The 12,659-nt window shown below is 36.7% G+C and overlaps 4 protein-coding genes across 5 annotated transcripts in view; 2 read left to right on the top strand and 2 right to left on the bottom strand.

Annotated features, from left to right (window-relative positions):
* LOC134663178 (semaphorin-1A-like) overlaps positions 1-2,927 on the top strand; it is an 85,353-nt gene extending 82,426 nt beyond the window's left edge. For both annotated transcript variants that reach the window (XM_063519544.1, XM_063519543.1), the window contains exons 9-11: positions 164-477; positions 841-1,030; positions 1,263-2,927. In XM_063519544.1, coding sequence (XP_063375614.1) covers positions 164-477; positions 841-1,030; positions 1,263-1,485 — 727 coding nt within the window. In that variant the 3' untranslated portion in view covers positions 1,486-2,927. The remainder of the gene's footprint in view (positions 1-163; positions 478-840; positions 1,031-1,262) is intronic.
* A 1,316-nt stretch (positions 2,928-4,243) lies between these two features.
* On the bottom strand, positions 4,244-5,738 carry LOC134647615 (uncharacterized). The gene is made up of 2 exons (XM_063501973.1): positions 5,401-5,738; positions 4,244-5,118 (listed from the first exon to the last, which is right to left on the bottom strand). The coding sequence occupies exons 1-2, from the start codon at positions 5,707-5,709 to the stop codon at positions 4,246-4,248; spliced, it is 1,182 nt and encodes a 393-aa protein (XP_063358043.1). The 5' UTR covers positions 5,710-5,738; the 3' UTR covers positions 4,244-4,245.
* A 1,471-nt stretch (positions 5,739-7,209) lies between these two features.
* Positions 7,210-8,271, bottom strand: LOC134647616 (UPF0585 protein CG18661). Its single transcript, XM_063501974.1, has 2 exons — positions 8,071-8,271; positions 7,210-7,930 (listed from the first exon to the last, which is right to left on the bottom strand). The coding sequence occupies exons 1-2, from the start codon at positions 8,202-8,204 to the stop codon at positions 7,294-7,296; spliced, it is 771 nt and encodes a 256-aa protein (XP_063358044.1). The 5' UTR covers positions 8,205-8,271; the 3' UTR covers positions 7,210-7,293.
* Positions 8,272-8,776: 505 nt separating this feature from the next.
* On the top strand, positions 8,777-12,648 carry LOC134663197 (CD2 antigen cytoplasmic tail-binding protein 2 homolog). The gene is made up of 3 exons (XM_063519580.1): positions 8,777-8,992; positions 9,825-10,137; positions 12,112-12,648. The coding sequence occupies exons 1-3, from the start codon at positions 8,795-8,797 to the stop codon at positions 12,615-12,617; spliced, it is 1,017 nt and encodes a 338-aa protein (XP_063375650.1). The 5' UTR covers positions 8,777-8,794; the 3' UTR covers positions 12,618-12,648.
* The last annotated feature ends 11 nt before the right edge of the window (positions 12,649-12,659 follow it).

Consider the following 12,659-nt stretch of genomic DNA (forward strand, 5'->3'; position numbering starts at 1 on the left):
TATAGCAGCATTTTATTGTTTACTTTTGTCTTTTTGTCTTATCAGTTAAGTACTTGGAACAGCAATGAAAGTACATATCCGATACGTCAACTGGCACACCCAAGCTATCTCACTATTTATAATTATTATCTTACTGTGCTGATTAGATATTATTAACTTCCAGGGAATGTGTGTCGCTGCAAGACCCTCACTGCGCATGGGACTCGAAGCAACAACAATGCGCTTGGGTCGGAAACAGACAATTTCCGAACCCGGAGAGATTCCTACAAAATGTAGAGAACGGAAAGACTGAAATATGTAATAAACTTCCCGCCCTTTTACCTGGCGACCGATATAGTAATAGAAACCCGGGCACTAAAAAGCCCGTGATATCCGAACCCGACACACGAAAGACTGATGACATTCAAAATGAAATATTAATAGAAGTTGTCGAAACAAATGTTCTCTCCGAAGAGAAAACTAACAAACACGAAACAGGTAAATAATAGTAGACTGTATAATAAGAGCCAATTAACAGGTTAAAAAATCCTGTTAATTGTAGTAATAAGTGTAAACACTAACATAGCTATAAGTACATACTAACAATATCTATGAGTCAAAGTTACTTGAAATAAATGATTTATTATTATTAAATAAAAAAGCTGTTACCATTGGTAACAACTTGGTGGTAACTGCTGTGAATAACCCATCTTTTGCAGTTTATCTATTTTTTTATAAATGTTGCGTTTTCTGATTAAAATCAAAATTTAATCCCATTTTTAGATGAAAATGACTAGAAGTCCATAATTTTAAATCATAAAAACGTCGATATTATTATAATAAGTGTTGATTTGTGTGCAGATTCGCTAACAGTCGCCGCCGCCGAGGGCAACATCTACAGCGCACAGGCGCTCATGACCGCCGTGGTGGCGTCCTGCCTGGTCACCCTCATGGTGGGATTCGTCATCGGGTACCTTTTCTCTCGGCGATTTCGACACCCATTTTTTACCGATACCTCACCGTTCAATGAACAACACAATCATTTAAACAGGTAATTAGGAATGATTTCTTCGTATTATCAATATCAATGATTATTTCGATTATGTTAATACCTACAAAAATAGATTTTTAATGAGTCTTAATGATTTCAATAAGTGGCTCGTTTATAAACCGTCTCAACTTACTGTTAATCATTTATTAAGCCGTTTTTGTCATAGACGAATGTTAAAAAATGTCAAAAAAATATATAAACAAATATATTAAAATTACGCATTTGCTTCCAGGTTAAGCCCGCTAGAAACACCATTGAATGCTAATTCAGGGTACCTGCCGCCACGTTCCAAAAACGTGAACATGGTCGCGAACGTGTGTCCGCTCGCCAAGCAGGACAACCTGCACCTCGAGCTGGGCAAGGAGCGCACCCTCGACCTCCGCAACTCCACGGAGTCCCTCGACAAGGATCTCAAGTGCGGCACGCTACAGAAAGTTAAAAAGACTTACATTTGAAACCTACCCAAGCAAACCTTTTACGGGTCCATTACAAAGTGATAAACATTGCGTGCCAAGGCTTCCGACGAGTCGGGTCGGACTAGTGTTACAGTGAATTGTGTGCAACTCTTGTAAATATTGTGATGTATAGTTGACGGACAACAATAAATACGTATCACGGGGACGTTAACGTGCGCCGAGATTGAAGCATTTTATTTATAGACTTATGAGATGTAGAAATCGACTAATTAATAAATGATTGAAGAATGAACGAGGTGTTTAACACTAAAACTGAATTTGTTGTGAAAAATACACACTGACTGTTATATTTAAATATAAACAATTTACCGTGTTATATGGTATTCTATCGGTTTTAGTATTGAATATCTATTTAAAACATTCCATAGGTAATTACAATAGAAATATAATGCATTGAGCTATGTAAATATTATATTAAATTTGTATATAATGCTGAAATAGCTAGCAGGGAGAGCTAATATCATACTCGTTATTCAGGTCTGTGAAGTTAATCAATACATATGTTGGATCATAGTAGAAAAAAAATATAGGAAAATTAGATTGTACAAGTTTTCTATTACGTAGATGCAGAGTAGATCAAGCTCAAGAAAAGTTACATATTACAAATATATTGAAACAAATCATATTATAAATTTCGTTAACTATACAATTATTATAGCATTAAAATTGCTGTGCTAAGTGCATAGTGCCTTGTAGGTTGCCAATTTAGTGCCTAAAATGTATGAAAATCGGGTATAAAGAAATATATATCCTGGTGATTATAATTCAAGCTGCATCAAATTACTTAAACATTATTTCAACTAGTGACATGTATGTTTTTATAATTATAATAATGTAAATATTATTAAATGGTATTAGATATATCAATATCATATGCTTCCCTGCATGGTTACGAAAACATTTACTCCTGTTTCATATAAAATTAGCACAACAATTACTTTGATTAGCTTTCATAATCATATTCTGAGTGTGCAACTACCTACTCATAATTTATTTCAATAACCAGAACTTGAGTGACCTAAATCATTATATTAAGGTAAATTGGGCTGAAATAACCACCAGAGATCTAAAAATTAGCAAGTTTTCCCACCGTGAAATAAAGTTTTAAGATAAGGAGGTAATCTGTTCGTGTACATATTATTACTACTTGACTAGCAGTAGAAAATAATGCTATTATATAGTATCATGACATTTAAATCAATGTTACTATTATAATTTTATTTTAAATATTTACCTATTTTCTACATAAGTTTTCAAGCAATTGTAAAATTGTGATGTTTGAACAACAGAAATCAAGAAATCCAGTATACTCAAAATCACTTTTGTTTTAAATATTTTTTATATTGTAGTGAATCAATTAAATATTTAGCAATTTTATCAATTTCCAATAATACTGGAGAAATAAAAGTATTATTACATTATGACGGAGTTTCCATTCATCTCACAGATTTTCCAAGACCCAACATTAACTTTAAGAAGAACATTAACTTTGGTTTATTCCCTGCTGTTACAACCAACTTGTTACCATTGGTAACAGCTGGATTTTTTCCTCATCTTTTACCACTGGTAACAACTGAGGAAAAAACATCAACATGACGTACACCAACATGAGAGCAATAAGGCGTCCATAGGCTACGGTGACTGCTTACCATCAGGCTGGCCGTATGCTTGTTTGCCACCGATGTGGTATTAAAAAAAAGTAGTTTGTATTCTAATCCATTTAACAATTATGTAATAAATGTAGCTGATACTGGACAGCTACATTTGTGGTAACACTATCTGGCTTGGTGGTAACAGATGCAAATAGGTAGGTAACAATTTGGTAGTTACCACCAGTGGAAATTAGGTATAGTAGTTCAGAGGTACCAAGTACCTATACTTCAAAAAATTTAATTACTTAAATGGAACTCCTAACCCAGCATCTGCATCGATCGATAGGATAAGATTTTTTACTTAATATTTCAGAGAAATTGCAGTTTGGCATGATTTTATCATCAAAGTTTTTCGGAAAAATTCATCATCTTCCTCGCGTTGTCCCGGCATTTTGCCACGGCTCATGGGAGCCTGGGGTCCGCTTGGCAACTAATCACTGCCATCTGACCTTCCAACCCAGAGGGTAAACTAGGCCCGTATTGGGATTAGTCCGGTTTCCTCACGATGTTTTCCTTCACCGAAAAGCGACTGGTAAATATCAAATGATATTTCGTACATAAGTTCCGAAAAACTCATTGGTACGAGCCGGGGTTCGAACCCGCGACCTCAGGATTGAAAGTCGCACGTTCTTACCGCTAGGCCACCAGCGCCACTTTTTTTCGGAGAAATTAATTTTCGTTATTTATTTCTACAACAAAAATATCTCCCTAATGTTTCCTTTCTATCAAAATGGAATACCTTGTGGTGGAGACCATAAACACATGACTACAGAAATGTTCATTTATTCTATATTACTTTACATAGGTAGTTATACCATACGAGTGTCACTGTTTTAACCATTTGATCGCCAAAGACGTGAACTGACGTGCGCAGCTACAGTCTAATATCAACCTTTGTGCATTCCGACTATTTCTGCAAAGATTCAAAATGACGCGCTACACACAGGCATTTAACACATTCAGGGCCAGCGCGAGCTACGCGCTACGAGCGTAGCCGATAACACGGGAAAAACGGTATGTAGCGAAAAGCGCCTACAAACAGTGAACTCCCGACTAGCGAGTCGCTGGCACTGAATGTGTTAAAGGATTAAGTACTTTCCATATAATTAATATAATTACATAGAAACTGACGCTTTTCAACTGCACTTGTGACAATATTTGTATCAATAACAACACCATCATTACAAGCAATTGCTTCTTCTTTCAAATCTGGGCACCCCTCATGGAGTAAAATAAAGTTATGAAGCACACATGAAGCATATATCAGTGTTTTAACAGTTTCAGGCCTGTTGATGTCAATATTATTTAACTTTCTAAATCTCTCCTTAAGCAGCTCAAACGCATGACCAATATATGAGCGAGCTTTCCAGTGCACCTCGTTGAACTTCATCTCTTCACTGGTCAGTAATTCTTCACTTGAAAAAGGTGTAATCAAATTTTTCCTCAACTTATACTGAGAGTCACCTAGTATGTGATTTTCAAAATCAACAAAATTCTTCAGCTCCTGAGCAAGTTTACTTTCTTTAAATACTCTTCCTTTCCTTGTTCTTCCAATTTCACCCACATGAATATCTATAAACATGAGTGACTCGTCGCAGACTGCCTGAAGAAGTACTATTTCAGGTTTCGATTTTTTATTTCTTATAGACGACACCTTTAATCTGCAAGCGTCAATGAAACCCACACAATTTGGAAATTTGAATCTATTATTAACTTTCACCCTTGTGAGATGCTGCTCTTCTATTGATGGCCAGCTGATAAAATTATATCTTTGCTCCGTTAACAGTGTAGCAATTTCATGGAATATCACATTCACTGTTGATTTATGCAGGTTGAACAGGAGACCAACTTCGCTGCAAGATGATGAGTTGATCAACAGCCAAAGAAAGACATGAACTTTTTTATCTAACGGCACAATGCTTCCAGTTTTTATTAAGTCTTTCAAAAAGTTGATGAGAGCCTGAAATTTAAAGGAAACACTTGTTTAATACAGTTTCTTCTAACAAAAGTATTGATTATTTTGTATTACTTGATGCGCAGATATGTGGCATAATATGCTAATCATTTTTACAATTTATATGAATTACATCCCCAACATAGGTTGTCATTCTAGTCTAGCAGAAAGCCCCATACAATTAATGTTAGTAGCAATTCTGATCAAAAATCTAAGCTAGACATAATTGTTGCAATTTATTATGATATAAAAATCAATCATTTCATATCTGTTTGTATATAAACTTACCTCCACTGTGGTTTTTTTCATTTTCAACATTTCCACATAGTCATCATTAGTAAAATGTATAACACTTTCTTCATAAAAGTTCTTCGATGTGCGTGAGACCGAAAGTCCATGTTGAGCCTTTTTCTGGTTCTGTTCGTTGGGGAGCAGTCCTTGATCATATTCTTTTTGAAATATTTCATTAATAGTTGAAATGTTTTCAACGTTTTCGTTCACTACTTTCGCAACAGCAACCACTAGCCTGTTTATAGATGTAACACTGTCGCTGTCCAAAAACATTTCGGTGATGAACTTCTTGCTAATTGAATCCATCGTGCTTATAGTATCTCAATATAATTAAAACATTTCTATGGAAATCAAATTAATACATTAATTACGCAACATACACAATTATTTTATTGTTATTAATGTTTTTCTGATTGTTGTTAATGTTTTTCAGTTTACTTGCCTTACCACTCTTACCAGTCGGTCACACAGAGCCAAGCCACAGACTGTCACTCTCACTGTCAGTCTGGCTGGCGTCAGTCTACTGTCATTGGGAAGCATCTGTCAAGAGAAGGGTATAAAATCGTTCGAATACTACCCTGAAATTCAGTTCCATTGCCCTGTTTATCAAAAGCTTGTAACTTGTAATCAAACTTGTAATACAAGCGGAAGTCCCTTTCTAACAAAAGCTGTCAAAAAGTGACATCCGCTTGTATTACAAGCTTTTGATAAACAGGGCACTGAACTTATTTATAATTTTGCACAAGTTGGGAATCGAAAATTGCACCTTTTTTTTTACTTGAACAAGTCTAAAAGTCTCTACAGACGGCCGCACCGGACCGCGACTTTGGTACGGTCCGGCGCACGTTCGATCGTGTGTAATAGCCGTAACACACTTGTACTACACGGATTACTCTCGCGCGAGCCACGAGACGAGCCGCGAGCAGCGCCACGAGACGCGAGTCCACCGCTTACACTCGCGTTCGGCTTGTCATTCGGTTATAAACCTTATGCCGTGCCGTTAGTGTTTAAATTATATTAGCTCGACGAGCTTGCGAGCCACGAGACGAGCCGCGAGCCCACCGCTTACACTCGCGTCTCATGGCGCGGCTCGCGGCTCGTCTCGTGTTTCGCGCGAGAGTCTAATCTGCCTATACCACACCGCACCGCGACCTTGGTGCGCTGCGGTAGTGTGTTACGGCTTTACCCTGGCCGCACACGCACGGAATTTTACGTACGAAATGACATATGCAAGCGAGACAGCGCTATGCATTTGTACAGCAACGTCCCATTCCCACCTGTCTTTCCGTACGGAAACAGAATGAAAATTTCGTGCCCCTACCTCGCAAAAATCGGCAGACTGTTTTAGATAAGGCGTCTCCAGTAACTATACTTGGTCAACCAGATCTTGACAGTAGAAAAAGGCGGCAAATTTGAAAAATGTAGGCGCGAAGGGATATCGTCCCATAGAAAATTTGAATCTCGCGCCTTTTTTTACTGACATGATTTGGTTGACCAGCTATAAAGGCTGTAAGTTTGACTTTGAAGCACAGCATTGTACGGAAATTTAGGGAACCTTAAATTAAAGGGAAGATGGAAATGGAAAGAACTGTACTACATAGTAGTCTCGACTTTTTATTGCTTAACAGATAACATTATCATATTGTAGAATACATTGTAAATGCAACAATTGTGTAAAAGACTGGAATCAATGAAACTGGCAGTATACTTTCATTATTTTGAATAATAGAGCATTATTCCTCTAGGACCCAGGTAGTACATTTATTTTCTCTACAACACTAAGCTATCAGTAATAAGTATCAATAAGTTTAAATCTAATTATAAATGCACTAAGGCAATTTGTAATTTTCTCCTGAAATGCAAAAGTAGTCTTAAGTCGAAACATTGTGGTTAATTTTTCTTCCATATCAGAGTTTTGTTATTAGCTGGCATTTCTATTGTATCTATAAGGGATAAATTATTTTCTTCACCTAATTTTATCAGTTCAGATATATCACGGAGTCCCCAAGATGGATCTCTAGCCCTCAACCCAGCATCAAACTGGATGTTACTTTCTGGTGTTATTACACCATCCTTGCTGTACGTGCCATAAGTTATCATTAGAGCATCTGACTTTAAAAAAGTACCTGCATTCTTAAATAATCCTAAAGTACATTCATAGGGGCTGATATGAATCATATTAGCACAATATATATAGTCAATGCTGTTAGCCTCAAAATGGCTTGCTAAACTGTCACAAATGTTTATGTGAATGGGCTGGAGTATGTTTTTAGTTGGACAATTATTTGCATAGTATGAAATACTTCCAAGGACACTTTTGTCATACTCAGAAGGCTGGAATTTGACTCCAGGAAAATTTGGAGCAAAGTGTGCTAAATGCTGACCAGAACCCGAGGCAATCTCTAGGAACAAAGGGCTGTCATCTTCAATGCTGTCCACATCGCATATGACAAACCTCTTCAAAACTTGGAGAATGGGTTCTTGATTTCTTGAAGCAGCTGGATAAATCAGTTTTTCTCCATCTATCCTGTAAATAAAAAACAAATAGAATATTAGGATTAAAAAAACAAGAACCTTAAAGTAATAAAAAAAATTAGGTAACAATAATTTCAATACACACATACTCAAAATCTTTTCTTCGTCCGGCTTTCGCTTCCGATTACTTACTTTTCATTTCCGTGGAACTCGCTCGCTAACTCTCGGCTCTTTTTAACAGATCCCATTATTTTCTTTACTAATTTAAGTTTGCTGCACTGTTTAACTTGGTTCGTGTAATTTAATATGATTTTAAAGAAATTCATACACTGGGTTTAAACTATTTGATAACACCAACTCAATAATCGAAAACAAATAACAGTCATTGATAACGAGACAAGCAGTGATTTAATTTGGTGTTTTATTGAGAAACTAATTAATTATTTTCTTCACCGTGGTCTTTACAAGTCTGGATGTGGTCTGGCTGGATGGTCTTGACAAATTGCAATTGACACTCGACTTGACACTATTCTTCGGTGTTGCCGTTATACTGAATCGCATCAATCGAATCACCTCTTGACTCGAGCCCTGAAACTTGATCAAAATATCCTGGGCGGTACGGAGTAAATTCCCTCCTCCTCCTTTACTCAACGGTCAACGCAACACAAACTTAATAAAATTATATTTTATTCAACTACAGATTTCATTTTATAATATTTGGGTGGTTTTTTGTCCGTTTAGAAGTACTCGAAGCTTCTCTTGCGATTTCCGAACGCGTTCTAAACGTCAACCTCTGTGTCATTATTCTCAAGAGGCTTCACAGAACGAAACAAGTTAATTAGGAAACGAGTGACAAGAAATAAAACTTTGCCTTTTGCCTTAGTTTATCAACACCAGAGGCAGATTCGTTGTAAACATGGCAAAAAGGGCAGCGTCTACTGCCTTCGATTTAGCAGATGAACCCGACGAAAAACGTGTAACCAAGAAAGAAGGAAAGAAGCATTCATTGGATTCTGATGAAGAGGATAGTGGTGCTGAAGAAGAGAAGAACAATGTTCTTAATGCTGACGATATCGAAGGAGAGGAAGAAGGCGTAGCAGCGATTGAAGGTGAAGTAAGTGGGCGCTGATGACAATATTTTGTTTTTTAGGTTTTCTATCAAACATAGCTGCGTCCCATGCTATAAAATTCTATGCTACAATGAGCAAAGGGTTAAATGAATGCAATAGATACAGATGTAAATGTGACCTTCATGAGTACAGATCACTTTTTATAGCATCTTTGCATGTGACACCCCTACTGTTGCACTGCCATATATTTTGAATAGATTTCCTTATGAATCAATTATAGATCTGACAAGCAAATAGTGAACAGTATTTTACAATGGTCTTCTAGACAACATTAAAAAAATAAGTAAAGAAACTAAACTATTAATCATTTTCAAAAATAAACATTAACTTTTTTAGGGTTCCGTACCTGCAGGGTGAAAACGGGACCCTATTACTAAGACTTCGCTATCCGTCCGTCCGTCTGTCACCAGGCTGTATCTCATGAACCGTGATAGCTAGACAGTTGAAATTTTCACAGATGATGTATTTTTGTTGCCGCTATAACAACAAATACTAAAACACAGAATAAAATAAACATTTAAGGGGGCTCCCATTTAACAAACATTATTTTTTGCCGTTTTTATAGATAATAGTATGGAACCCTTTGTGCGCGAGTCCTACTCGTACTTAGCCGGTTTTTTGTTTTAACATGTATAAATTGTATTGAAAAAAAAAACGTTTTCATTATTCCATGTCAATTTACTTAATGAAAACATGCTTTTTATGTAGGTAAAGCATAATATCAAAATTCAACATCATTATTCATTTTATATGTCAGTAGTTGGCATGCTTAATATTCTGACACTATATGTTAATTACCTACTGTATAATTTACAGATCACTATAACACCATTCAACATGAAAGAGGAGCTGGAAGAAGGCCATTTTGACAACCAAGGCCAATATCACTGGAAGAAAGAAAAAGAAATTAGAGACGGTTGGCTTGACAACATAGATTGGGTGAAGGTAAAAGGCAGGCCCGAAGACAAGTACAAGGTGCACAGAGATGATGAAAATAAGGGTCTCGGTGATGAGTCTAGCAGTGAAGATGAAGAGGTGGCCGAAAAGTTTGACCTGTATGAGAATTACAAGGAAATACTGGAACATATGAAGCCAAGAGAGACAATTGCAAAAGCTTTACAGAGACTTGGTAAGCATAGCTGATTATTGGAAAGGGTTAGGGGTCATCCATTCATTACATCACACGTTTAGGGGGGGGGGGGGATCAAGAAAATGTGACAGGGGGAGGGGGGTGTCACAAACTTTGTGACGTCACTTTAACTAATTTGCCGTAGGTACATAAATAACAAATATGTGGAAAGATGACATTTTTATTCATTTATATTTCTTTCCTAATCAGTTTTGGGATATAAAAAATAATATGTAATAGGTATGACCTACTTAATTTGATATATCGATTTCGTTAAAAAAATGTGACGTCACACCAGGGGGGGAGGGGTTTGCCAAATGTGACAAAGTGTGGCAAAAAACCTAGAAATTCGTGTGATGTAATTAATGGATGACCCCTTATACGAGGGGTATTCAAAATATTCTCGGTATGAGAATGAAAACAAACAAGTACGAAAAGTTTGATATTTTTATTTTTCAATATACTCCCCCCCTATGTTCATACACTTAAAAGATCGATCAATTTTTTTTTAATCCTGCGTAAAAATATTTTTTATCATTGGTGTAAAAATGCTCCTCCACTGCCGCCTTCAATGCTTCATCATCGGAAAATTTATTTCCACGCAGATCCTTTTTAAGATTGGGGAACAAAAAGAAGTCGCTGGGGGCTAAGTCCGGACTATACGGTGGGTGAGTAACAGTTTCAAACCCACATTCAAGAATAGCTGCCTTGGCAATATGAGCAGTATGGACGGGGGCGTTGTCATGCAGAAGCATAACACCTTTGGTTAACTTTCCTCGCCTCTTTTCTTTGATTGCATCCTTTAATTGACGTAGAATGTTAGCGTAGTACTGTCCTGTGATATTTACACCTTTTTCTTTATAATCGATCAGTAATACTCCTTCACAATCCCAAAATATCGTGGCCATGACCTTGCCAGCTGAAGGGATGACCTTGAACTTCTTGGGATGAGCTGAACCCTTAATGTGCCACTGCATGGACTCTTGTTTACTCTCTGGGTCATAATGATGAACCCAGGTTTCATCTCCAGTAACTATTCTTTGCAGCACCTCATCAGGATTTTCACCGCACAGGTCAATAAAATCGGAACAACAAGCTACACGCATGTCTTTTTGAAGCCGAGTCAGCATTCGCGGAACCCATCTTGCACTTACTTTTGACATATTAAGATGGTCATGGATAATATCATGTACGGTACCAATAGAGAGATTGGTTACTTGTGCTATAGATTTTACCTTCACTCGACCATCTTCCAATATAAGTTTTTCCACTTTATCAATATTTTCTTGTGAAGTAGCTACTACAGGCCGGCCAGGTCTAGGGTCGTCTTCAACACTCTCCCTTCCACGTTTAAACTCGCTTGACCACTTTTGAATGGTAGATAAAGAAGGAGCAGACTCACGGTAAACACAATCCATTTCCTCTTTTATGGTTTTTTGATTTTTACCCTGTTTTGTCAAGAATTTTATCACGCATCGATGTTCTAATTTAGTTAACATTGTCAATTCCCACATGATGTTCATGTTTGTTCAGCAATTGCAGAAAAACAAAAGAACATCTCGGTTCGAATTATACTTTTTTTTAATGTCAATGAATAAACCTTAGCGGCCAGTAACGAAAGAAATTTTAGAAGAGGTTGTAAGATATCAATACCGAGAATATTTTGAACGCCCCTCGTATGTAAAGCAAAGTCAATACTATCAATAACAGTAAAGAAAGTGCTTATGCATTCCTCTTTAATTGTGAAATTGGCATTCTATACATGGCACTGTTCATGATATTGTACATCAGAATTATGCCTAATGTTACATAATGCATGTAGATAGAGAAATTTAGAAATGAGGCAAATGCACATACAATTTATGTCCTTTTACATTTTTCCAAATGTCTGTATGATATATTTTCCTAAAAGTTCAACCACTAAAGGTTAACTAATATTTCTAGCACATCTACATATTTATTTTATTATTTTAGGTGCTGGTTCAAAAATGTCAAGTGCAGAAAGATGGAAAAGGAAGAAAGCAGGAATTGTTGATGAGGGAAGCCAAATTGTCACCAGAGTCACAGAACTTGCCAATCAGATACTTACCAAAACAGGCAACATGGACATTTATCAAGAAACTTATGAGAAGATCAGTGCCATTATATCCAAGAATGAAAGTAAAAAGGGTGATGCAGATTTAGACATGTATGCTGATGATTTTGATCAGAAAGAAAAGCAAAGTCTGGATAAAGAGAGTGGCAGTGAGAATACTAAAACTGAAAATGCAGAGGAAGATGATGATGCGCCTAAAGAAGTTAAATGGGAGTTCAAATGGAAACAAGATGATGATGCTGAGCTGTCAGGACCACATTCCACAGAGCAAATGCAGAAATGGGCGTCAGAAGGATATTTCAAAACTGGTGTGTGGGTGAGGAAGCATGGAGAAGACAGTCAATTCTACAATTCAAATAGAATGGATTTTGAATTGTACTTGTGATGTCAATAAATCAGTACAGTGTACAATACAATTTATTTTTCT

This window comes from Cydia amplana, chromosome 4 (genome assembly GCF_948474715.1).
Source record: "Cydia amplana chromosome 4, ilCydAmpl1.1, whole genome shotgun sequence".
Classification (NCBI taxonomy): domain Eukaryota; kingdom Metazoa; phylum Arthropoda; class Insecta; order Lepidoptera; family Tortricidae; genus Cydia; species Cydia amplana.